The sequence below is a fragment of the Palaemon carinicauda genome, chromosome 44 (assembly GCF_036898095.1).
Source record: "Palaemon carinicauda isolate YSFRI2023 chromosome 44, ASM3689809v2, whole genome shotgun sequence".
NCBI classification, from domain to species: domain Eukaryota; kingdom Metazoa; phylum Arthropoda; class Malacostraca; order Decapoda; family Palaemonidae; genus Palaemon; species Palaemon carinicauda.
In genome coordinates, this window is record NC_090768.1 from 1295921 (window position 1) to 1321983 (window position 26063).

Below are 26063 nucleotides of genomic sequence, written 5' to 3' on the forward strand. Positions count from 1 at the left end.
TGTGCCTTACTGGGGTCCGAGCCCCGCTTAATTTCGATAGTTTCCTGTGGTTCGCAGGGTGGGTTGCAGGCCCTTGGAAACGTCCCTGCCTGGCGGTGTGCCTTACTGGGGTCCGAGCCCCGCTTAATTTCGATAGTTTCCTGTGGTTCGCAGGGTGGGTTGCAGGCCCTTGGAAACGTCCCTGCCTGGCGGTGTGCCTTACTGGGGTCCGAGCCCCGCTTAATTTCGATAGTTTCCTGTGGTTCGCAGGGTGGGTTGCAGGCCCTTGGAAACGTCCCTGCCTGGCGGTGTGCCTTACTGGGGTCCGAGCCCCGCTTAATTTCGATAGTTTCCTGTGGTTCGCAGGGTGGGTTGCAGGCCCTTGGAAACGTCCCTGCCTGGCGGTGTGCCTTACTGGGGTCCGAGCCCCGCTTAATTTCGATAGTTTCCTGTGGTTCGCAGGGTGGGTTGCAGGCCCTTGGAAACGTCCCTGCCTGGCGGTGTGCCTTACTGGGGTCCGAGCCCCGCTTAATTTCGATAGTTTCCTGTGGTTCGCAGGGTGGGTTGCAGGCCCTTGGAAACGTCCCTGCCTGGCGGTGTGCCTTACTGGGGTCCGAGCCCCGCTTAATTTCGATAGTTTCCTGTGGTTCGCAGGGTGGGTTGCAGGCCCTTGGAAACGTCCCTGCCTGGCGGTGTGCCTTACTGGGGTCCGAGCCCCGCTTAATTTCGATAGTTTCCTGTGGTTCGCAGGGTGGGTTGCAGGCCCTTGGAAACGTCCCTGCCTGGCGATGTGCCTTACTGGGGTCCGAGCCCCGCTTAATTTCGATAGTTTCCTGTGGTTCGCAGGGTGGGTTGCAGGCCCTTGGAAACGTCCCTGCCTGGCGGTGTGCCTTACTGGGGTCCGAGCCCCGCTTAATTTCGATAGTTTCCTGTGGTTCGCAGGGTGGCTGCAGGCCCTTGGAAACGTCCCTGCCTGGCAGTGTGCCTTACTGGGGTCCGAGCCCCGCTTGACTTCGATAGTTTCCTGTGGTTCGCAGGGTGGGTTGCAGGCCCTTGGAAACGTCCCTGCCTGGCGATGTGCCTTACTGGGGTCCGAGCCCCGCTTGACTTCGATAGTTTCCTGTGGTTCGCAGGGTGGGTTGCAGGCCCTTGGAAACGTCCCTGCCTGGCGATGTGCCTTACTGGGGTCCGAGCCCCGCTTGACTTCGATAGTTTCCTGTGGTTCGCAGGGTGGGTTGCAGGCCCTTGGAAACGTCCCTGCCTGGCGATGTGCCTTACTGGGGTCCGAGCCCCGCTTGACTTCGATAGTTTCCTGTGGTTCGCAGGGTGGGTTGCAGGCCCTTGGAAACGTCCCTGCCTGGCGATGTGCCTTACTGGGGTCCGAGCCCCGCTTGACTTCGATAGTTTCCTGTGGTTCGCAGGGTGGGTTGCAGGCCCTTGGAAACGTCCCTGCCTGGCGATGTGCCTTACTGGGGTCCGAGCCCCGCTTGACTTCGATAGTTTCCTGTGGTTCGCAGGGTGGGTTGCAGGCCCTTGGAAACGTCCCTGCCTGGCGATGTGCCTTACTGGGGTCCGAGCCCCGCTTGACTTCGATAGTTTCCTGTGGTTCGCAGGGTGGGTTGCAGGCCCTTGGAAACGTCCCTGCCTGGCGATGTGCCTTACTGGGGTCCGAGCCCCGCTTGACTTCGATAGTTTCCTGTGGTTCGCAGGGTGGGTTGCAGGCCCTTGGAAACGTCCCTGCCTGGCGATGTGTCTTACTGGGGTCCGAGCCCCGCTTGACTTCGATAGTTTCCTGTGGTTCGCAGGGTGGGTTGCAGGCCCTTGGAAACGTCCCTGCCTGGCGATGTGCCTTACTGGGGTCCGAGCCCCGCTTGACTTCGATAGTTTCCTGTGGTTCGCAGGGTGGGTTGCAGGCCCTTGGAAACGTCCCTGCCTGGCGATGTGCCTTACTGGGGTCCGAGCCCCGCTTGACTTCGATAGTTTCCTGTGGTTCGCAGGGTGGGTTGCAGGCCCTTGGAAACGTCCCTGCCTGGCGATGTGCCTTACTGGGGTCCGAGCCCCGCTTGACTTCGATAGTTTCCTGTGGTTCGCAGGGTGGGTTGCAGGCCCTTGGAAACGTCCCTGCCTGGCGATGTGCCTTACTGGGGTCCGAGCCCCGCTTGACTTCGATAGTTTCCTGTGGTTCGCAGGGTGGGTTGCAGGCCCTTGGAAACGTCCCTGCCTGGCGATGTGCCTTACTGGGGTCCGAGCCCCGCTTGACTTCGATAGTTTCCTGTGGTTCGCAGGGTGGGTTGCAGGCCCTTGGAAACGTCCCTGCCTGGCGATGTGCCTTACTAGGCTCCGAGCCCCGCTTGACTTCGATAGTTTCCTGTGGGTTGCAGGCCCTTGGAAACGTCCCTGCCTGGCGATGTGCCTTACTGGGGTCCGAGCCCCGCTTGACTTCGATAGTTTCCTGTGGTTCGCAGGCCCTTGGAAACGTCCCTGCCTGGCGATGTGCCTTACTGGGGTCCGAGCCCCGCTTGACTTCGATAGTTTCCTGTGGTTCGCAGGGTGGGTTGCAGGCCCTTGGAAACGTCCCTGCCTGGCGATGTGCCTTACTGGGGTCCGAGCCCCGCTTGACTTCGATAGTTTCCTGTGGTTCGCAGGGTGGGTTGCAGGCCCTTGGAAACGTCCCTGCCTGGCGATGTGCCTTACTGGGGTCCGAGCCCCGCTTGACTTCGATAGTTTCCTGTGGTTCGCAGGGTGGGTTGCAGGCCCTTGGAAACGTCCCTGCCTGGCGATGTGCCTTACTGGGGTCCGAGCCCCGCTTGACTTCGATAGTTTCCTGTGGTTCGCAGGGTGGGTTGCAGGCCCTTGGAAACGTCCCTGCCTGGCGATGTGCCTTACTGGGGTCCGAGCCCCGCTTGACTTCGATAGTTTCCTGTGGTTCGCAGGGTGGGTTGCAGGCCCTTGGAAACGTCCCTGCCTGGCGATGTGCCTTACTGGGGTCCGAGCCCCGCTTGACTTCGATAGTTTCCTGTGGTTCGCAGGGTGGGTTGCAGGCCCTTGGAAACGTCCCTGCCTGGCGATGTGCCTTACTGGGGTCCGAGCCCCGCTTGACTTCGATAGTTTCCTGTGGTTCGCAGGGTGGGTTGCAGGCCCTTGGAAACGTCCCTGCCTGGCGATGTGCCTTACTGGGGTCCGAGCCCCGCTTGACTTCGATAGTTTCCTGTGGTTCGCAGGGTGGGTTGCAGGCCCTTGGAAACGTCCCTGCCTGGCGATGTGCCTTACTGGGGTCCGAGCCCCGCTTGACTTCGATAGTTTCCTGTGGTTCGCAGGGTGGGTTGCAGGCCCTTGGAAACGTCCCTGCCTGGCGATGTGCCTTACTGGGGTCCGAGCCCCGCTTGACTTCGATAGTTTCCTGTGGTTCGCAGGGTGGGTTGCAGGCCCTTGGAAACGTCCCTGCCTGGCGATGTGCCTTACTGGGGTCCGAGCCCCGCTTGACTTCGATAGTTTCCTGTGGTTCGCAGGGTGGGTTGCAGGCCCTTGGAAACGTCCCTGCCTGGCGATGTGCCTTACTGGGGTCCGAGCCCCGCTTGACTTCGATAGTTTCCTGTGGTTCGCAGGGTGGGTTGCAGGCCCTTGGAAACGTCCCTGCCTGGCGATGTGCCTTACTGGGGTCCGAGCCCCGCTTGACTTCGATAGTTTCCTGTGGTTCGCAGGGTGGGTTGCAGGCCCTTGGAAACGTCCCTGCCTGGCGATGTGCCTTACTGGGGTCCGAGCCCCGCTTGACTTCGATAGTTTCCTGTGGTTCGCAGGGTGGGTTGCAGGCCCTTGGAAACGTCCCTGCCTGGCGATGTGCCTTACTGGGGTCCGAGCCCCGCTTGACTTCGATAGTTTCCTGTGGTTCGCAGGGTGGGTTGCAGGCCCTTGGAAACGTCCCTGCCTGGCGATGTGCCTTACTGGGGTCCGAGCCCCGCTTGACTTCGATAGTTTCCTGTGGTTCGCAGGGTGGGTTGCAGGCCCTTGGAAACGTCCCTGCCTGGCGATGTGCCTTACTGGGGTCCGAGCCCCGCTTGACTTCGATAGTTTCCTGTGGTTCGCAGGGTGGGTTGCAGGCCCTTGGAAACGGCCCTGCCTGGCGATGTGCCTTACTGGGGTCCGAGCCCCGCTTGACTTCGATAGTTTCCTGTGGTTCGCAGGGTGGGTTGCAGGCCCTTGGAAACGGCCCTGCCTGGCGATGTGCCTTACTGGGGTCCGAGCCCCGCTTGACTTCGATAGTTTCCTGTGGTTCGCAGGGTGGGTTGCAGGCCCTTGGAAACGGCCCTGCCTGGCGATGTGCCTTACTGGGGTCCGAGCCCCGCTTGACGTCGATAGTTTCCTGTGGTTCGCAGGGTGGGTTGCAGGCCCTTGGAAACGGCCCTGCCTGGCGATGTGCCTTACTGGGGTCCGAGCCCCGCTTGACGTCGATAGTTTCCTGTGGTTCGCAGGGTGGGTTGCAGGCCCTTGGAAACGGCCCTGCCTGGCGATGTGCCTTACTGGGGTCCGAGCCCCGCTTGACGTCGATAGTTTCCTGTGGTTCGCAGGGTGGGTTGCAGGCCCTTGGAAACGGCCCTGCCTGGCGATGTGCCTTACTGGGGTCCGAGCCCCGCTTGACGTCGATAGTTTCCTGTGGTTCGCAGGGTGGGTTGCAGGCCCTTGGAAACGTCCCTGCCTGGCGATGTGCCTTACTGGGGTCCGAGCCCCGCTTGACGTCGATAGTTTCCTGTGGTTCGCAGGGTGGGTTGCAGGCCCTTGGAAACGTCCCTGCCTGGCGATGTGCCTTACTGGGGTCCGAGCCCCGCTTGACGTCGATAGTTTCCTGTGGTTCGCAGGGTGGGTTGCAGGCCCTTGGAAACGTCCCTGCCTGGCGATGTGCCTTACTGGGGTCCGAGCCCCGCTTGACGTCGATAGTTTCCTGTGGTTCGCAGGGTGGGTTGCAGGCCCTTGGAAACGTCCCTGCCTGGCGATGTGCCTTACTGGGGTCCGAGCCCCGCTTGACGTCGATAGTTTCCTGTGGTTCGCAGGGTGGGTTGCAGGCCCTTGGAAACGTCCCTGCCTGGCGATGTGCCTTACTGGGGTCCGAGCCCCGCTTGACGTCGATAGTTTCCTGTGGTTCGCAGGGTGGGTTGCAGGCCCTTGGAAACGTCCCTGCCTGGCGATGTGCCTTACTGGGGTCCGAGCCCCGCTTGACGTCGATAGTTTCCTGTGGTTCGCAGGGTGGGTTGCAGGCCCTTGGAAACGTCCCTGCCTGGCGATGTGCCTTACTGGGGTCCGAGCCCCGCTTGACGTCGATAGTTTCCTGTGGTTCGCAGGGTGGGTTGCAGGCCCTTGGAAACGTCCCTGCCTGGCGATGTGCCTTACTGGGGTCCGAGCCCCGCTTGACGTCGATAGTTTCCTGTGGTTCGCAGGGTGGGTTGCAGGCCCTTGGAAACGTCCCTGCCTGGCGATGTGCCTTACTGGGGTCCGAGCCCCGCTTGACGTCGATAGTTTCCTGTGGTTCGCAGGGTGGGTTGCAGGCCCTTGGAAACGTCCCTGCCTGGCGATGTGCCTTACTGGGGTCCGAGCCCCGCTTGACGTCGATAGTTTCCTGTGGTTCGCAGGGTGGGTTGCAGGCCCTTGGAAACGTCCCTGCCTGGCGATGTGCCTTACTGGGGTCCGAGCCCCGCTTGACGTCGATAGTTTCCTGTGGTTCGCAGGGTGGGTTGCAGGCCCTTGGAAACGTCCCTGCCTGGCGATGTGCCTTACTGGGGCTGGAGCCCCGCTTGACGTCGATAGTTTCCTGTGGTTCGCAGGGTGGGTTGCAGGCCCTTGGAAACGTCCCTGCCTGGCGATGTGCCTTACTGGGGCTGGAGCCCCGCTTGACGTCGATAGTTTCCTGTGGTTCGCAGGGTGGGTTGCAGGCCCTTGGAAACGTCCCTGCCTGGCGATGTGCCTTACTGGGGCTGGAGCCCCGCTTGATGTCGATAGTTTCCTGTGGTTCGCAGGGTGGGTTGCAGGCCCTTGGAAACGTCCCTGCCTGGCGATGTGCCTTACTGGGGCTGGAGCCCCGCTTGATGTCGATAGTTTCCTGTGGTTCGCAGGGTGGGTTGCAGGCCCTTGGAAACGTCCCTGCCTGGCGATGTGCCTTACTGGGGCTGGAGCCCCGCTTGATGTCGATAGTTTCCTGTGGTTCGCAGGGTGGGTTGCAGGCCCTTGGAAACGTCCCTGCCTGGCGATGTGCCTTACTGGGGCTCGAGCCCCGCTTGATGTCGATAGTTTCCTGTGGTTCGCAGGGTGGGTTGCAGGCCCTTGGAAACGTCCCTGCCTGGCGATGTGCCTTACTGGGGCTCGAGCCCCGCTTAATGTCGATAGTTTCCTGTGGTTAGCAGGGTGGGTTGCAGGCCCTTGGAAACGTCCCTGCCTGGCGATGTGCCTTACTGGGGCTCGAGCCCCGCTTAATGTCGATAGTTTCCTGTGGTTAGCAGGGTGGGTTGCAGGCCCTTGGAAACGTCCCTGCCTGGCGATGTGCCTTACTGGGGCTCGAGCCCCGCTTAATGTCGATAGTTTCCTGTGGTTAGCAGGGTGGGTTGCAGGCCCTTGGAAACGTCCCTGCCTGGCGATGTGCCTTACTGGGGCTCGAGCCCCGCTTAATGTCGATAGTTTCCTGTGGTTAGCAGGGTGGGTTGCAGGCCCTTGGAAACGTCCCTGCCTGGCGATGTGCCTTACTGGGGCTCGAGCCCCGCTTAATGTCGATAGTTTCCTGTGGTTAGCAGGGTGGGTTGCAGGCCCTTGGAAACGTCCCTGCCTGGCGATGTGCCTTACTGGGGCTCGAGCCCCGCTTAATGTCGATAGTTTCCTGTGGTTAGCAGGGTGGGTTGCAGGCCCTTGGAAACGTCCCTGCCTGGCGATGTGCCTTACTGGGGCTCGAGCCCCGCTTAATGTCGATAGTTTCCTGTGGTTAGCAGGGTGGGTTGCAGGCCCTTGGAAACGTCCCTGCCTGGCGATGTGCCTTACTGGGGCTCGAGCCCCGCTTAATGTCGATAGTTTCCTGTGGTTAGCAGGGTGGGTTGCAGGCCCTTGGAAACGTCCCTGCCTGGCGATGTGCCTTACTGGGGCTCGAGCCCCGCTTAATGTCGATAGTTTCCTGTGGTTAGCAGGGTGGGTTGCAGGCCCTTGGAAACGTCCCTGCCTGGCGATGTGCCTTACTGGGGCTCGAGCCCCGCTTAATGTCGATAGTTTCCTGTGGTTAGCAGGGTGGGTTGCAGGCCCTTGGAAACGTCCCTGCCTGGCGATGTGCCTTACTGGGGCTCGAGCCCCGCTTAATGTCGATAGTTTCCTGTGGTTAGCAGGGTGGGTTGCAGGCCCTTGGAAACGTCCCTGCCTGGCGATGTGCCTTACTGGGGCTCGAGCCCCGCTTAATGTCGATAGTTTCCTGTGGTTAGCAGGGTGGGTTGCAGGCCCTTGGAAACGTCCCTGCCTGGCGATGTGCCTTACTGGGGCTCGAGCCCCGCTTAATGTCGATAGTTTCCTGTGGTTAGCAGGGTGGGTTGCAGGCCCTTGGAAACGTCCCTGCCTGGCGATGTGCCTTACTGGGGCTCGAGCCCCGCTTAATGTCGATAGTTTCCTGTGGTTAGCAGGGTGGGTTGCAGGCCCTTGGAAACGTCCCTGCCTGGCGATGTGCCTTACTGGGGCTCGAGCCCCGCTTAATGTCGATAGTTTCCTGTGGTTAGCAGGGTGGGTTGCAGGCCCTTGGAAACGTCCCTGCCTGGCGATGTGCCTTACTGGGGCTCGAGCCCCGCTTAATGTCGATAGTTTCCTGTCGTTAGCAGGGTGGGTTGCAGGCCCTTGGAAACGTCCCTGCCTGGCGATGTGCCTTACTGGGGCTCGAGCCCCGCTTAATGTCGATAGTTTCCTGTCGTTAGCAGGGTGGGTTGCAGGCCCTTGGAAACGTCCCGGCCTGGCGATGTGCCTTACTGGGGCTGGAGCCCCGCCTAATGTCGATAGTTTCCTGTCGTTAGCAGGGTGGGTTGCAGGCCCTTGGAAACGTCCCGGCCTGGCGATGTGCCTTACTGGGGCTGGAGCCCCGCCTAATTTCGATAGTTTCCTGTCGTTAGCAGGGTGGGTTGCAGGCCCTTGGAAACGTCCCGGCCTGGCGATGTGCCTTACTGGGGCTGGAGCCCCGCCTAATTTCGATAGTTTCCTGTCGTTAGCAGGGTGGGTTGCAGGCCCTTGGAAACGTCCCGGCCTGGCGATGTGCCTTACTGGGGCTGGAGCCCCGCCTAATTTCGATAGTTTCCTGTCGTTAGCAGGGTGGGTTGCAGGCCCTTGGAAACGTCCCGGCCTGGCGATGTGCCTTACTGGGGCTCGAGCCCCGCCTAATTTCGATAGTTTCCTGTCGTTAGCAGGGTGGGTTGCAGGCCCTTGGAAACGTCCCGGCCTGGCGATGTGCCTTACTGGGGCTCGAGCCCCGCCTAATTTCGATAGTTTCCTGTCGTTAGCAGGGTGGGTTGCAGGCCCTTGGAAACGTCCCGGCCTGGCGATGTGCCTTACTGGGGCTCGAGCCCCGCCTAATTTCGATAGTTTCCTGTCGTTAGCAGGGTGGGTTGCAGGCCCTTGGAAACGTCCCGGCCTGGCGATGTGCCTTACTGGGGCTCGAGCCCCGCCTAATTTCGATAGTTTCCTGTCGTTAGCAGGGTGGGTTGCAGGCCCTTGGAAACGTCCCGGCCTGGCGATGTGCCTTACTGGGGCTCGAGCCCCGCCTAATTTCGATAGTTTCCTGTCGTTAGCAGGGTGGGTTGCAGGCCCTTGGAAACGTCCCGGCCTGGCGATGTGCCTTACTGGGGCTCGAGCCCCGCCTAATTTCGATAGTTTCCTGTCGTTAGCAGGGTGGGTTGCAGGCCCTTGGAAACGTCCCGGCCTGGCGATGTGCCTTACTGGGGCTCGAGCCCCGCCTAATTTCGATAGTTTCCTGTCGTTAGCAGGGTGGGTTGCAGGCCCTTGGAAACGTCCCGGCCTGGCGATGTGCCTTACTGGGGCTCGAGCCCCGCCTAATTTCGATAGTTTCCTGTCGTTAGCAGGGTGGCTGCAGGCCCTTGGAAACGTCCCTGCCTGGCGATGTGCCTTACTGGGGTTCGAGCCCCGCCTAATTTCGATAGTTTCCTGTCGTTAGCAGGGTGGTTGCAGGCTCTTGGTCGAGCCCCGCCTAATTTTGATAGTTTCCTGTCGTTAGCAGGGTGGTTGCAGGCTCTTGGAAACGTCCCTGCCTGGCGATATGCCTTACAGGCGTTCGAGCCACGCTAAATTTTGATAGTTTCCTGTAGTTAGCAGGTTGGTTTTAGGCTATCTGAAACGTCCCTGCCTAGTGATATGCCTTACTGGGGTTCAAGTACCGCTTAATTTTGATAGTTTCCTGTAAGAATCTGCAACCTCGCCTTCCTTGCGGGTTTATAGATGCATATAGGTCTACTTACGGAAGCATCAGCAGCCATTGGCTGGCCTTCCCTGGTCCTACCTTGGTTAGAGAGGAGGCATGGTTATTGGTCTTATGTATATATGATCGGTCTCTAGGGCATTATCACTGTCTCTTTGGCCTGGTATTCATGGTTGACATATAAATTTTTAAATCTTTGAACCACTCGTAGAATATAATCCTGTCCTTTTGCTTACTTAAATATATGTTGATTAATGCATTGACAGTGCATTGATGAGTCATCCTTGATAAGTTTTTATTTTGATTTGTGGATAACCTAATATATGATGAACGAGAAGCTGAGAGAAGGGGATTAGAAGTGTGTGTTTCGAAGGACAAATCTACCTGTCTGCTTTTATAATTCTAAGCCTTCTTTCGGTTCTAAAGACTAACAGCGACAAAAAGACTGAAGAAGTGGTGATAACTAATTTCGGAAGCCCCCGATACCTCTTAAAGATGCTGAAAACGATTAGTTGGGAAGGAATAGTGGAAGTAGTTTGAAGTAACGCCTCTCTAAGTATATATCTCTTAAAATTGTAAGTAGATTCAAGTACATATACTTCTCTATAAGTATATCTCTCATATACTGTAAGTAGATTCAAGTACATGTACTTCTCTATAAGTATATCTCTCATATACTTTAAGTAGATTCAAGTACATGTACTTAATATACTTCTGGCCCATAGAGTATACTCTGCTTGTAGATGCAGACATCCTTTGTTGTCTGTTCTTTGCTTCTTGCCAAAATATTTTGATTTTAAAAGGGTTTAACTTTAGTATTTTTTGACATTGTGAGATAGAAAAAGTACATTTGCCAGATAGAATCACTGCAAACTCCTCAAGAAACCAAGCAGACGTGTCTGTATTATTTCCAGAAGCATGATTACTAGTGTGTAACTGTACTGGTAGAAATGCCGAGTAACAGGATCAATTGCCTAAAGAGAACAGTAACTTTAGCTAGGTTTATCCTGGTTCAAGATACGATCATTTTAGTACGGGACTTTCGAGTCCTAAATCATTTTTAGATTTGGTTGTGTTAATTAAACTTTGCTAATGTCCGATGGCTGTGGAAGAACCCTTTTAATTAACAATTTTCTTATTAATTAAGTAAGGGGAATTTTATTTTCTAAGCATGATGCAAATTTTTTTTCTAGTTTTATACCAAATGCAACGTGATTAAAGGCAAACCTCCCAGGTGGCTGTGTCTGGGGGATGAATAATTTTGATTTATGTAGAGTAGATCATTTGCATATGAATAGATTGGACGAGATTGTGCTCTGAAGGAGAATATTAATGAAAAGGAAATGAATGGGAGGAGGGGGAGGGGGTTGCGGTAGCTCTCATTTGGAAAACTTCCTGGGGTAGTGGATGAAGTGGACGATTTAAACAAACCTCATTTCAATGTGACCAAACTCCATATGTTCATTTTAGCATCCAGATATTTAAAAAAAAAAAAAAAAAAAAAAAACTTGGCCATTTGTAAAAATATATGTACTGACAATATTCTTTATCATTTCTATAATTGTCTTCATAGATTTTAATATGAAATTTAGACAACTTACAAATAATTCCTTGAAAATTATTGTACTAGAGTAAGAAAGAAACTATTGAAGCTGAACACAAAGAGGCACTTATTTTGCTCTTTAACGCCAGTGCATACTTGGACTTCAATGCAATCTAAGGCTTTGCCCTTGCGTACTACCCCAAATGTCCTTCAAGTTTCGTTTAAATTGGTTCAGTATTTTTTGCGTAATGTCCACAAACAAAACTTAATATCGCGATTATTCCAAAGAACTGCTGTGTACTTGTATTTGATGTACTTTATCCAAAATGTAACAGATTTATCCTTGGGTCATACCTAAGTAACCCATCATAGCTACCAAGTTTGGTCGAAGTCGGTATTGTAGTTTTTGTGTAAATCTTTGATTTTGGCTAAGGCAATCACAAAATATTAAAGTATTGATAAAGAATTTTGCTAAACCAGAAAAACAATTTAATGTTTCATCTAATACTGAAATAGAACTTATTGCACAGCCAAAACACCGGAAACAGCATTACAGTCACCAAAACGGACCCAACGTAGTCTTATAATTGATTCAACCCAATAAGGACGTATTATTTAGTTGATGCCTTGTTTAACCAGTGGCGTAACTGGAATTCCATTATGGGATCACCTGGTAGCCTAGGTGGGGTCAAGATAAATTTTTTTTTTTTTGGGGGGGGGGGGGTTGGGGTGGGCCGATGTACCAATTCGGTAATTAGTAAAGTTATGCTATATCTCGAATGTGTATATCCATGTAATTAAAGGAGAATAATAGTATTGGTAAGGCTGAAAGAAAAGTTATGAAGCTCAATTTTCAATTAGTATCAACTTTTACTATATACAAATTTATCAAATACTGTTGTATAAGTTTCCTCATAAACTTATATTCGTCACTAACCTAATATTTATTAACAATGTTTAATTTTCAGCTATAGTATAATATTCGTTTCATGTAAATATATCAAAATAGTGCATATCACTAATAACACTAAAGACTCATTCCATCTTCTTCATCTCCTCTCCCTAAGATTAGCTGTAAGCATCAGTAACAAATTGTATCGCATTCATTCAAAAGTGTAATACTCTGCAACCTTACCACCCTTGTGAGCTAAGGGTAGGGTGTTTGGGGAGTCTATAGGTCTACATGTTGAGTCATCAGCAGCCATTGCCTGACTCCCCTGGTCCTAGCTTGGGTCGAGAGAGGGAACTTGGGAGCTAATCATATGTATATATGGTCAGTCTAGGCAATTGTCCTGCTTGCTATGGCAATGCCATTGTCCCTTCTCTTTGCCTTTCATGATCGGCTTTTAAAAAAGATATCACAACCTATAACTGTTACCATTATTTTTCCACCTGGGAATTTCAGTTGTGTGGGGTGAGTCAGTGGGGGCCCAAGTATCTTATTGGGTGGCTACACCCCCCATAGTGATGCCTGATGGTGTAGCTAGTATATTTAAGAAGTTCGAAGAAATTTTGTTTTGCTTGAAATGGAGGGAAATATTGTAATTCAATTTCAGTGAAATAAAGCTTTTGGTTCCCTGCCACGTTCCGATTGAGATGTTATTTCAGAATACACATGCACACACATATATATATGTATATATATATATATATATATATATATATATATATATATATATATATATATATATATATATATAGTGTCCGTCTTTATTAAGCGCATTTGGTCTTATGTACACATTATTGGGAAACATGGCGATAATTCAAATTCAGGACACCCGACAGACTGAAATTTTAATTTTACGTCCTGCTCTTCAGACTGTGATTAGTTCCACGAAACTGATACTTGAAACAGTAAAAAATTCCATGAAAATTTTTATGACTTCACTTTCCAAAGACGCGAGTGTTGAGATGCAACCCAATGGATATCGGACATAAACACTGAAAGCGCCAGTATACGCAGCCGTGTTATGATAGGGGCAACGTCGGTGTGGGATTGCAGTGCAATAAAAGGCCAGAGGTCTTCATTTTTGAGGGGTGCGATGCTGACTAGCCTATGACATTATGGTGTTTTTCTTATTATGTTGACAATGTAGATCAGGTATAGGCAACTTGCAGCCCACAACCTGTTGTTGTACGGCCCCTGTGACTTAATAGGTTACTGAAACTATTTATTTACACCAGTAATCATTATTATTATTATCATTAGGAAATGAGAGAGAGAGAGAGAGAGAGAGAGAGAGAGAGAGAGAGAGAGAGAGAGAGAGAGAGAGAGAGAGAGAGAGAGAGAGAGAAAAGCAGTTTTCTGTAAATTCTGATAAGACAAATGAAACTAGGAAGATTTGCATAAAAAAATCATATAAATTGGGCAAGTAATATTTTTTCTTAATTGCATGTGCATTTTCCTGCTGCCCTCACTCGCTTGGATATAGTAAAATGTGGCCCCAAATTGACGAACAGTTGTTTATGTCTGATGTAGATGCTATCGTCCGTACGTGTGATCTGTTACATTGCTTCTATGGTAGAGTATGTTTCGGAGAGAAAAGTCTTTCAAGTTCTTTATTTTTCGTACACGCAAGTGTTGATACAAGCATTGTAATTCGTGCGACTAAAAAGTTTTCTTTTATTCTGACAGTTTGAAAAAGGAATCTTCTCTGTGAGATGATGGGCCTCAGGTGTCTAAATTTGGAATTTTTGTTACATTTGAAACTTTTTGTAGTGTATGTATGTGTTCGAATTGGCCTGTCTACTTTAAGATGTGACTGCTAGGGACTAAGCTTACTGTACATTATCGTTTTGAAATTTTTATTTTTTTATGTCCATTTAGTTTTTAACAGAAAATGTTTAATTTTAATCGCAAAAAAGTATTTATCCAGCAAGCTTAACTCCAAAATTTGCTTTTCTTTTCTAAAAGGTTCATGAGTTTCCCCACCAGATGTCAATTTATGTATCATCATCATCATCATCATCATCATCTCCTACGCCTATTGACGCAAAGTGCCTCTGTTAGGTTTCACCAGTCGTCTCTATCTTGAGCTTTCAATTTAATACTTCCCCATTCATCATCATCATCATCATCTACTTCGCGCTTCATAGTCCTCAGTCATGTAGGCCTGGGTCTTCCAACTCTTTTAGTGCCTGGTAGAGCCCAGTTAAACGTTTGGTGAACTAACCTCTCGCGGGGAGTGCGGGGAGTATGCCCAAACCATCTCCATCTACCCATCGTCATGATCTCATCACACATGGCACTCGCGTAATCTCTCTTATAGTTTCATTTCTAAATCTGTCCTGTCATTTAACTCCCAATATCCTTCTGAGGGCTTTGTTCTCAAATCTAAATCTATTGGAGATTATATCATTGTCATACCATGACTCGTGTCCATAGAGTAACACCGATCTCACTAAACTGATATATAGTCTGATTTTTACTTAACTTTTCCATTGTCTGATTTGCCTTTTTCAATCTTTCACTAAACTCTAATTCGAAAGACCCTGTATGGGAGATTATAGTTCCTAAATACTTAAATAATTCTACCTCATTAATCCTTTCTCCTTCCAATGATATTTCATCTTCCTTTGCATACTCCGTTCTCATCATCTGTCTTTCTTCTATTTATCTTGGAGCCCAACCTCATGTGGTATTTCATGCATTCTGGTAAGCAAGCATATATGGAAAATTTATTTTTAAGGTTGAATATGGGAATGATCTTCATACGAGTAGATTGCTCTCTCTCTCATTCATCGTAAGGAAAATAAATTTGTTTAAAACTGATAGATAAACGCTATAGATATGATTGGGTCTGTTTTGGGGGGGAAATGGTGAAGACCAAGTTCTTGTGTTCATTTACATTCATGCTATTCTAAGAGGTATTTGGATAATATGAATTTATTATTGTAAATGTAATAACTGGCAACATCAAAATCGACAACTGATTTCGCTGTTCTGTACAGGAATTTCGAATTACTGTTCTTGAAATATTTTATATTAATTGCTCATTACTCCTCTTGCAGTTTGTCTTTAGTTCCTTTCCTCGCGTGCTAATTTCCCTGTTGGAGACCTTGGGCTTATAGCATCCCGCATTTCCAACTAGGGTTGTAGTTTAGATGATGATGATGATGATAATAATAATAATTAATTGTTCATTACTCCTCTTGTAGTTTCTCTTTGTTTCCGTTCCGCGCGGGCTATTTTCCCTGTTTGAGACCTTGGGCTTATAGCATCCTGCATTTCCAACTAGGGTTGTAGCTTAGATGATAATAATAATAATAATAATAATAATAATAATAATAATAATATATTTTCTTTTGAAGTGACACGAATCCCCTATGCCAAACACATTTGGTTAGATGAGGATATATCGTTGTTAACCATCAGTCATCATTGATGACTGCTTCCAATTTTCTCTAGATCTCCTAGTGGATGGTTTTCACCATTTCAGTAGTAATGACGGGAAGTGGTCAGGTGTTGCTGCTGGGCTTATTTGATAATGTGTAAGGTGCCGATTTCCGTTTCAAACATTTCCTCGGCGAACCCGATATTGTGCAGCGTATGCTTGGAGGAGGTCGTTGTCAGTTGGCAAATATTGGATTGCTAATCTTATTATTGGGGATTGTATCCGGAGTTGTGTACACTGATAAGAGATATGAGTAAGTTATCGACATAAGAATGAGGATTCATTGGGTCAATAAAACTTCGTTTATGGTTAATGAAAGATAATTCTAATCTGTTTACTACTATTGAGAGAGAGAGAGAGAGAGAGAGAGAGAGAGAGAGAGAGAGAGAGAGAGAGAGAGAGAGAGAGCGCTTCTTGCTCTTTAGTATCTGAGAAATCACGCTACAGTTTTGGGAGAACTGTTTAAGCTACTACAGATAATACATAATAGACAGATGAGGTCAGCTTTGAAGATGATACATAGTAAACAAATGAGATCAGCTCAAAGAAGACTGTGATTGTTTTCCAATAAGAGGAAGTTTTTCACATTCGAGTGTCGGCGTCCAATGTCGGAAAATTCTCTTTTATCTAATCTCTCCGGGATAATCTCCAAATTGCGACAAGCATTTCCCGCAGAGATTTGGGAATAGTGTCAGAATATTTAGGATAGGATTGTGGTGTCGAAAATGGTGCAAATATCGAAGAAACCCCCCCCCCCTCTCTCTCTCTCTCTCTCTCTCTCTCTCTCTCTCTCTCTCTCTCTCTCTCTCTCTCTCTCTCTCTCTCTCTCATTGGTGTTAGTGTCGACCCCTGCAGTAATTTCTTATTTTCATTTAATGTTCCATTTCGTTTGGTAAACCATTTACATGGATAGTGTAACTACCCCAGTTATCCCCCATCTCTTCCTATTGAAATTCTCTAGCTATTTATGGCAAACGTTTCCAATTGTGTAATATAGTTGTAGGCCACTATTGTCCTGCGATATGTCAAGGAAATTGCAGTGTGGTTGTAGGTCAGGAGGAGGTTGTGTTTCTGCATTATTCAAGGGTCTTGAGACGGACAGGATTGGTGGTGTATTATGAAGTGCCTCGCTACGGTGTGTCTGGCGCTGGTATTATTCATGCCACCCTGGTTTCATTGACGTAAACGGATCGCATGTGGTTACGGGAACCTGGAATTGATTGAGGCAAACGTATGTTTTGGGCAAACGTGTCTACTGTTTCGGGTACTGTTCTGTATTTTAACGTTCAGAAGGCACGCTACCGTTAGGCAAGTTTTGCTCGTAGAAATAGCTACCGCTGGTTCTGGTTGGTAGGAAATACTGTTGACTGGCATACAATTGACTCCAGTAGAAGCTTATGACAGTGGGAAGAATGGGTGTGGTTTTACAAATTGCTTTGTAGAGGTTCCCAAGAAGCCTGTTGATATGCATGAAGGGATTTTTCCTCGAATTTTTTTTCCTGGGTGAGTGTGAAATGTTTCATATGTTACGAGTTGAAATGTACCAATTCCAGTTTTAGTGTAGGTAGAGATTAAAAGGGTAAAAAACGGAATAGATTTTTTATGGTCAATTACTTAGAAATGTACCAGTGATAAAGATCTATTAGACGAGTTAGGGATAAAAGGTAAATTTTTAAAAGAGATGTTTCCTTTAAAGTTCCTGTCTGAAAACCCGTTTTATTAGAAGTTCATAGAAGAAAAAGAAACATGCCAGCTGAGAATATGCCCTCACGGAAGATAACACTTGAAACGTATCATGATTTTCCCGTCTTGCCATAATTCACGATGTGATGAATCTTTCAGGACGCGAGTACTTCAATGCTACGTAAGTAGGAATTATGGAAGCTTGAACCTTCATTTCCCTATGAGCTGCATGTGTGAAGCTCTTCGCATATATACATTTCTTTTTAGTGTGTGTATCATCCTGGTATTTACTTCATCAATACGAACTGGTCAGTTTATTTTCCAGATTTTCGATAGCTCTCTGAATAGGACCTTTTCCTTTTGTGTATTGATTGCACGAAGCCAAACCGTACTAAAAGCTTTCGCAGTAATGTTGGTAGTTCATAGGCGAGACTTCATGCAGTTTTAATCTCTTCCGTCATGCACGCGACGTATCAATAAAACCCAGTTTGTTCTGTCTATTCAGGGACGATAATCCATTTTCACCGACAAGAACAAATTATGACAGGAAAGCTTTAAACAAAGAACCGCTGAGATTTGACTGTGCTTAGCAAGGTGAATATTGATAGTTATATATATACGTATATATATATATATATATATATATATATATATATATATATACGTATATATTTATACATATAAAGTACATATATATATATATATATATATATATATATAATAATATATATAATATATATATATATATATATATATATGATATATATATATGATATATATATATATGATATATATATATATATATATATATGATATATATATATATATTATGTATGTGTGTATGTGTGTAATATATATACTAGTGTACGCAACCCCTCAGAATGTCTGCTAAATATTTAGATATGCGCACACGCACCCCCTCTTACTACAGTATGACTACTCCCTCTCTCCCTATTTTAGGGATGGAGAGAGCTGAGTGTGACTGGAAAGAATTAATATATATATATATATATATATATATATATATATATATATATATATATATATATACACACACACACACGTCTAGACGTCGTGATAGACATGTAAATTCCTTGAGAAAAGTATGTTCGTATTTGGGTAATTATCACGCTGGTGGTATGTCTAGTTTTTCCGAAAATTCTACCAGGAAATTTAATTAGTGGTGCTAGTCTTTTTTTTTTTCTTTCTTCCCATTGGGATACTGACTGATTGAATAATTGGCGGAGACATTTCGATAGAATTTAAAGGTGTGTTACGACTCGATCAAACTCTGGTGTAGTTATAACGTCATTAACTTTGGTTTTGCATTAGGAATATGAGATATTTGCTTTAACTTTGGGTTTGAATTAGGAATATGAGATATTTGCTTTAACTTTGGGTTTGAATTAGGAATATGAGATATTTGCTTTAACTTTGGGTTTGAATTAGGAATATGAGATATTTGCTTCAACTTTTGGTTTGAATTGGGAATATGAGAAATTTGATATAACTTTTGGTTTGAATTGGGAATATGAGAAATTTGATATAACTTTTGGTTTGAATTAGGAATATGAGATATTTGCTTCAACTTTTGGTTTGAATTGGGAATATGAGAAATTTGATATAACTTTTGGTTTGAATTAGGAATATGAGAAATTTGCTTTAACTTTGGGTTTGAATTAGGAATGAGAAAATTGCTTTAAATTTTGGTTTGAATTGGGAATATGAGAAATTTTATATAACTTTTGGTTTGAATTAGGAATGAGAAAATTGCTTTAACTTTTGGTTTGAATTGGGAATATGAGAAATTTGATATAACTTTTGGTTTGAATTAGGTATATGCGAAATTTGCTTTAACTTTGGGTTTGAATTAGGAATGAGAAATTTGCTTTAACTTTGGGTTTGAATTAAGAGATACGAGATATTTACTTACACTTTCGTTTTGAATGAAGATACGAGAGATTTTCTTTTAACTTTAGTTTTGAATTAAGAGATATGAGAGATTATCTTTATTTGAATTAAGAAATATTTAACGGTTTTGTGGAAATCTGTCAACATAAGCAATGAATGAACTACGCGAAAAAAATGAACCCCAATAATGCTTTCGTCTGTGAGTCGTGTCTGTCCCTGGTTGCGTGACTGCATTTCATCACGACCCCCGTATTTCGATTGGCTCATTAATTTGCATGCTGAATTTTAATTGGCACCCACCAGTATACCAGGGTCGATCCGTGGCCATATGAATATAACAATCGTTTCTGTCTAATTTTGAGTTGTTCCCAGAATCAGCTTCGTGCAGACGTGCTGTAGGTGGGGTCTGGGATTATGGCCCGATAGTGATATAGTACACGGCGCCAATTATATCTATTTTAGATGTCCTTAATGGATTGGAAAAAAATCTCTTAAAATGTTGCTAGTTAATTGGAAAATTGTTTTTAAAATGTCCTTATAGGATTGGAAAAAATCTTAAAATGCTGTTAGTTGATTGGAAAATCGGCTTTAAGAATATCCTTATGGATTGTAAAAAAAAATTAAATGTTGTTAGTTGATTGGAAAATTGTCTTTAAAATGTCCTTAATGGGTTAGAAAAAAAAATCCCTTAAAATGTTGTTAGTTGATTGGAAAATTGTCTAAAATGTCCTTAATGGATTGGGAAAAAAATCTTAAAATGTTGTTAGTTGATTGGAAAATTGTCTTTTAGATGTCCTTAATGGATTGGAAAAAAAATCTCTTAGAATGTTGTTAGTTGATTGGAAAGTTGTCTTTAAAATGTCCTAAGTAGGGTGGAAATTCTCTTTTTAAAATGTCCTTAGTGGATTGAATTTTTTTTTTAAATGTCCTTAGTGGATTGGAAAATTCTCTTCCTATGTCCCTAACGGATTGGAAAATTCTCTTCCTATGTCCCTAACGGATTGGAAAATTCTCTTCCTATGTCCCTAACGGATTGGAAAATTCTCTTCCTATGTCCCTAACGGATTGGAAAATTCTCTTTTAATATGTCCCTAGTGGATTGGAAAATTCTCTTAATATTTCTCTAACGGATTAGAAAATTCTCTTTAAATATGTCCTTGGTGGATTTGAAAACTCTTAAAATATCCTTAGTGGATTTGAAAACTTTCTTTTAAAATATCCTTTTTGGATTGGAAAATTCTCTTTTAAAATAACCTTAGTGTATTGGAAAATTCTAATTTAATATGTCCTTAATAGATTGTAAAATTCTCTTTGAAAATGTTCTTAGTGGAATTTTTTAAAATGTCCTTAGTTGATTGGAGAAATCTCTTTTAGTATGTCATTAGGGAATTGGATAATTCCATTTTGATATGTCCTTAATGGATTGGAAAATTCTCTTATGAAATGTCGGTAATGAATTGGAAAATTCTTTCAAAATATTCTTAGTTGATTGAAGAAATCTCTTAGTATATCATTAGTGAATTGGATAATTATCTTTTAATATGATCCTAATGGATTGGAAAATTCTCTTTTAGAAAGTCCTTAGTGGATTGGAAAATTCTTTAAAATGTCTTTAGTTGATTGGAGAAATCTCTTCTAGTATGTCATTATTGAATTGGCTAATTCTCTTTTACTATGTCCTTAATGGATTGGAAAATTCTCTTTTAGAATGTCCTTAATGGATTAGAAAATTCTCTTTTAGAATGTCCTTAGTGAATGGAATAATCTTTTAAACTGTCCATAGTTGATTGGAAAATTCTCTTTTAGAATATCCTTAATGGATCGGAAAATTTTATTTTAATATATCCCTAATGGATTTGAAAATTCTCTTATAAAATGTCCTTAGTGAATTGAAAAATTCTCTTGATGTCCTCAATAGATTGGAAAATTCTCTTGAAATGTCCTTAAATATATTGGAAAATTCTCTTTTAAAATGGCCTGAATGGATTGGAAAATTGTCAAAATTACCTTAATATATTGGAAAATTCTCTTTAAAATTTCCTCAATGGATTTGAAAATTCTCTTTTAGAATGGCCGTAATGAATTGGGAAATTCTCTTTCAAAATGGCTTTGATAAATTGGAAAATTCTCTCTTTAAGGGAATGAAAAATTCTTTCATTGTTCAATCTAGAGTAATGCTAAGCAAAATAATAAAAGCAGATGGAAGGATGTCATCTAGTTATTAAAAGAAATAGAGAAATTGCATGAGATGAAGAGATGATAACCTCTCATTATTCAATCATATCTTCTCTGACACTGACGTTCAGTTTGCTTCTTGAAAAATATTTGTCTAAATTCTGGCCATCATTTGCATTCAGATTTTCAAAGGCTGCATAATCTCTAAGGCATTTTTTATACCCGGTCAATTCTCACGATATTTTCCCTTTTCATTGTGTTTGGAATTACTCACTTAAGTACCCTGTAGATTTTGAATTTATACTATGAATGTTTCGGTATCAGGGTATGAATCCCATTCTTGTTTGGAAAGGTGTATTATGATGACCTCATTATTATTATTTTTGTGGGATGTTAGTTGGGATCTGTTATTCATAGATTCGGTTTTCAAAATTAAACCTGCTGATATGTAAAATTTTGAAAACTTTGTTCCGTGAGTATTTTTCTACAAATAATAATTTTCTTTTTATAGAATGTATGCTAATGTAATGTTGAATATATTTTAAGTAGTAATAAAGCCAATATCCTGTAATTATAAACTGCTAATGATGCTAAACCACTTCCTTTTGAAATAATATAGTCATAGGTCATTGAGAGAGAGAGAGAGAAATTTCATTATTTTTCACCTTGCTTTAGCCCTGGATCTATTTATAGTTTATATATGAAAGATCTATTTTAATGTTTTTACTGTTCCTAAAATATTTTATTTTAATTGCTCATTATTTTCTTGTAGTTTATCTTCTTTCCCTTCCTCGCTGTGTTGTTTTTCCCTGTTGGAGCCCTTAGGCTTATAGCATCCTGCTTTTCCAACTAGGGTTGTAACGATAATAATGATGATGATAATTACAATAATAATACAAATAATAGTTTTATGGAGTCTTCATAGAATTGCTCATTTTCCTCATCTGTGTAATGAAAGCAAGACAAAGAGTTTCTCCTTGGACGGGAGATGAAACGCACACACGCGCGCACAAACGAACAAAGGGCATCTGTACTGACTCATCCGGATTCCTGGATGCTTCTTGAAATGATAATGATTTGAATTACTGGCTGCTACCGGCTGGCCACCTTTCATGTCCAGGATAATACACATGACATTTACTTAACGTATTCGCATTGCCCGATTGTCTTTTCGTATCGATTTTCATTTCTTCCTCGCTTGCGTTCCCAACCGTAGCATTAATTTTTGAACAAGAGCTGGTATTTCCTTTCTTGTCAGGGGCTGGCTGTTACATATGCTTTAATTTTATTATTATTATTATTAATTATTATTATTGTTGTTGTTGTTGTTACTATTATTATTATTGTTGTTGTTATTGGCAAATTTGGAAGAACAGGTCAATATAAGCTAAATGTGGAAAGGAAATAAAGAAATAACAAATAAACTGTGTATGAGAAACAAATGTGAATAAGAAATACAAACTTTTAAGTTCAGTAAACAATACAAAATCAGGCATTTGTAAACTGGAATTAGTCTTTTTCAAGCTGTTCTTCGGAAACGTATTTGTAACTTGTTTGAAATTCTGAACTTCCGCTGATGGATACGGCAAGACAGTTTGAATTAACTGCATGCAAAAGTCCACGATAGTACAATCTGTTAAGATCTGAATGCAAAGCATGGTTAGAATTAATGGAAAGCTTACGCATCTAGAGATTAATATCCAGAACAAGGATAATTCCAGCAAGATTTTATCCAACAAATTAACATGAGAGTCAACAATTGAAAACCATACAGGAGAAAAATACTCAAAACTTGTTAAAATGAAAGAATAAATGTTTCTTCGAGATATTGATCACCAAAAATCATAAAAGATTTTCTCAATATGGATTTTTTTTTTTGGTATAATTGAAGTAGAAACTGACCTGGTATGTTAGTTAAAAGTAAATTTGTAATAAAGAATTTCATCTTGAATTTGACACATTTGTTTATTGTTAGAGACATTACCAATCCAAAGATCTGGATAAGTAGCCACTGTCCTTGCCCTACTTACAATCATACTTTAGAGTTTTGTTAGGGTTCAACTTCATCCCTCATAATTTATATCATGTGCTTATTTCAACTAGATCTATATTAAGGGATTCAGCAACAATATATTTACAGTCAGGAGATTGAATTTATGTGAAGAGAGCACTATCAACTACATATGCAACGATATTGCTTTCTAAGCCGAAGACATACCATGCATGTACAGTAAGGTATGAAAAGTAATGGGCCAAAATCACTTAATGGCCGCTCATGAATGGCAGAAGAAAGGAACGGTGATAATGCCATAATTAGCAGGACATTGCCTTAGAGAATGACCATATATACATATACTCAACGCTCAAGCGCCCTCTCCACTCAAGCAAGGACCAGGGAGGGCCAGGCAATAACTCCTTATGACTCAGCAGGTAGAACTATAGGCTCCCCCAACCCTGCATCCATAGCTCTCAAGGATGGTGAGGTTACATGCACTACAAGAAACTATTGAACTTAAGAGTGGGACTCGAACCCCAGTCCGGCGATTGCTAGGCAGGGACATTTCTAAAAGGCCACCACTACCCTAAGGAACACCAGATATTACATTTCTATAGTCACTACGGTGTCCATCAACAATTACTCTTTACAATCTAGGTCTTAATACTATAATGATGCTAGGGAAACATCCACCTACCCCCATCTGTTTACGTTTGAAAATACGGTGTATGATAGCACTGAAATCAATGCCAATGATGCGAATGGTCTTGACCGCAAGCAGATGATGTCTGTACAGTGTTATGAATTGGAAGAAAGGCATCAGATACTCCAAGGCGTTTAAGAAAGCCAAAATGCAAACTAGGGAACAAATGATTACCTTCAGAATACCTATTTAGACATTTAGTGGAAAGACGTTCAAAAACTGTTAATAATTTGAGAGTTGTGGAAGCTCGGTGAGTACCTCAAATATATTTACATATGGAAGTGACATTACCAAACACAGACAAGTGCATAAAGAGCTTATTTCTATAAGTTGTGGAATCTATATAAAAATCAAAGGAAAGTTGAAAAAATAATGCTTTCATCTTCGCCTATAAATGTTTACTGTACTGATAACCACAATTTTGCATTTTTTTTTATTCAAGCAGACCCATGCGGTGGTATGAATTACCTATTTGTAATCGGATCTCTCAAGTTGAAGCCTTTGTGGGTTGAATCTCTCTCTCTCTCTCTCTCTCTCTCTCTCTCTCTCTCTCTCTCTCTCTCTCTCTCTCTCTCTCTCTCTCTCTCTCTCTCTGTTTTTCATTATTTAGAGATGTCAGACAGCTAATGTGAATCTCTCTCTCTCTCTCTCTCTCTCTCTGTGTGTGTGTGTGTGTGTGTGTGTGTGAATGTGCGTTCGTAAGAGCTTGCCATAAGACGTGTCCATGCATTCAATTCCTTTTACCATCGATTACCATACAATACGGGATTTGTTGAATTACACTTGGAGACGAACCAGTAGACGTGAATAGTACTACACAAGCTCCAGTTACTGTTTCAGCCTCCAAGTGGAGTGGAAGATAAGGGCTAACTTGAATCATTCTTCGATATTGACCTAGGAGGCATCTGAGGTTGGTCACTAATTGCTCATTGGAAATTTATGGTTTTGTGGACATTAAAGGAAAATGCGGTGAATGGAGAAAAGGATAAAAAAATCATATAAGAAAGTTTGAAAATCTTCACAAATTAATAAAAATAAAAGGTTAAGTGAAATTTTTTTTTAATTATAATTATTTTTATTATTGCTAAAGTTTATTCAGTTGATGTTATAGCATAATGATATAGGATTCACAGGTGAATATGGATAAGAAATATTGTTTGATTGATGAAATTTGAAGGATTATCTGTTAGAAAGTAACGATTATATAAAAATATTGAGAGGATTGTTGCTTTCAATATTTTATTGATTTCAGTGTTTTAAGATTAAAACTCAAAAAGCCGCCTGTCATTGTTCATGTGACCAACAATCACTCAAATCAGGCTTAATTGTTTGCAGGCCACCCAAGAATAAGCGATGTAGGATTGAAGTGAAGAAGTATTTTTTGTTTCTATAGAGTAGGATATTGATCTGTGGGTTGAGAAAAGTTGGATATGCCGAACTTTAGAATTTTGTCGAGGAAAGATTAGGTTTTTATTATTGATCGGTGACAAAATTGGGACATTAAATCTCGTAAGTCAGGTAAAGTTTTACCCTTTTGGGTGTAAAGAAGTGGATAATTCCTAGGGGGAAAAAAGCTGCCATTACCAGGTGAGTCAATGATTGGTCGAACTAAGGGTTAGGGGGAGTAGGGTTATACCATAGAAAGGCATTTCATTCGGAGGGGTTATTATCTTTATAACATACGGAGTATGAGTGAATAACTAATCTACATATAGCAAGTGAAAGGGAAATTATCACTCGTTTAAATGGAACTCTGCTCAAAAGGCTACTTTAACAATCCTTCCCTCTATGATAAAGAACAAGTGTCTGGCTATATATATATATATATATATATATATATATATATATATATATATATATATATATATATATATATATAATATATATATACATATATATACACACATTATACACACACACATATATATATATATATATATAATATCATCATCTCCCACGCCTATTGACGCAAAGGGCTTCGGTTAGGTTTTGCCAGTCTTCTCTATCTTGAGCTTTTAATTCAATACTTCTCCTTTCATCATCTACTTCGCGTTTCATAGTCCTCAGTCATGTAGGGCTGGGTCTTCCAACTCTTCTAGAGCTGAAAGTTTGGTGAGGTAATCTCTCTTGGGGAGTGCGAAGAGCACTTCTTTCGTGTCACTTGCCAAACGTGTGACTACTCGGTCCCCCGTCCCTCTGGTAGGGGGAGATAGAATAGTCATACCCTGGTGAGAGCGGGTACCCCGAAA

The 26063-nt window shown here is 44.1% G+C and overlaps 2 protein-coding genes across 3 annotated transcripts in view; one reads left to right on the forward strand and one right to left on the reverse strand.

Moving 5' to 3' along the window:
• Positions 1-26063, forward strand: part of egh (beta-1,4-mannosyltransferase egh) — a 211099-nt gene that overhangs the window by 48863 nt on the left and 136173 nt on the right. The window lies entirely within an intron of this gene.
• LOC137634192 (uncharacterized) overlaps positions 18330-26063 on the reverse strand; it is a 33437-nt gene continuing 25703 nt past the window's right edge. The window contains exon 2 of the mRNA XM_068366463.1: positions 18330-18726. Within this exon, the coding sequence (XP_068222564.1) occupies positions 18330-18726 (397 nt within the window). The remainder of the gene's footprint in view (positions 18727-26063) is intronic.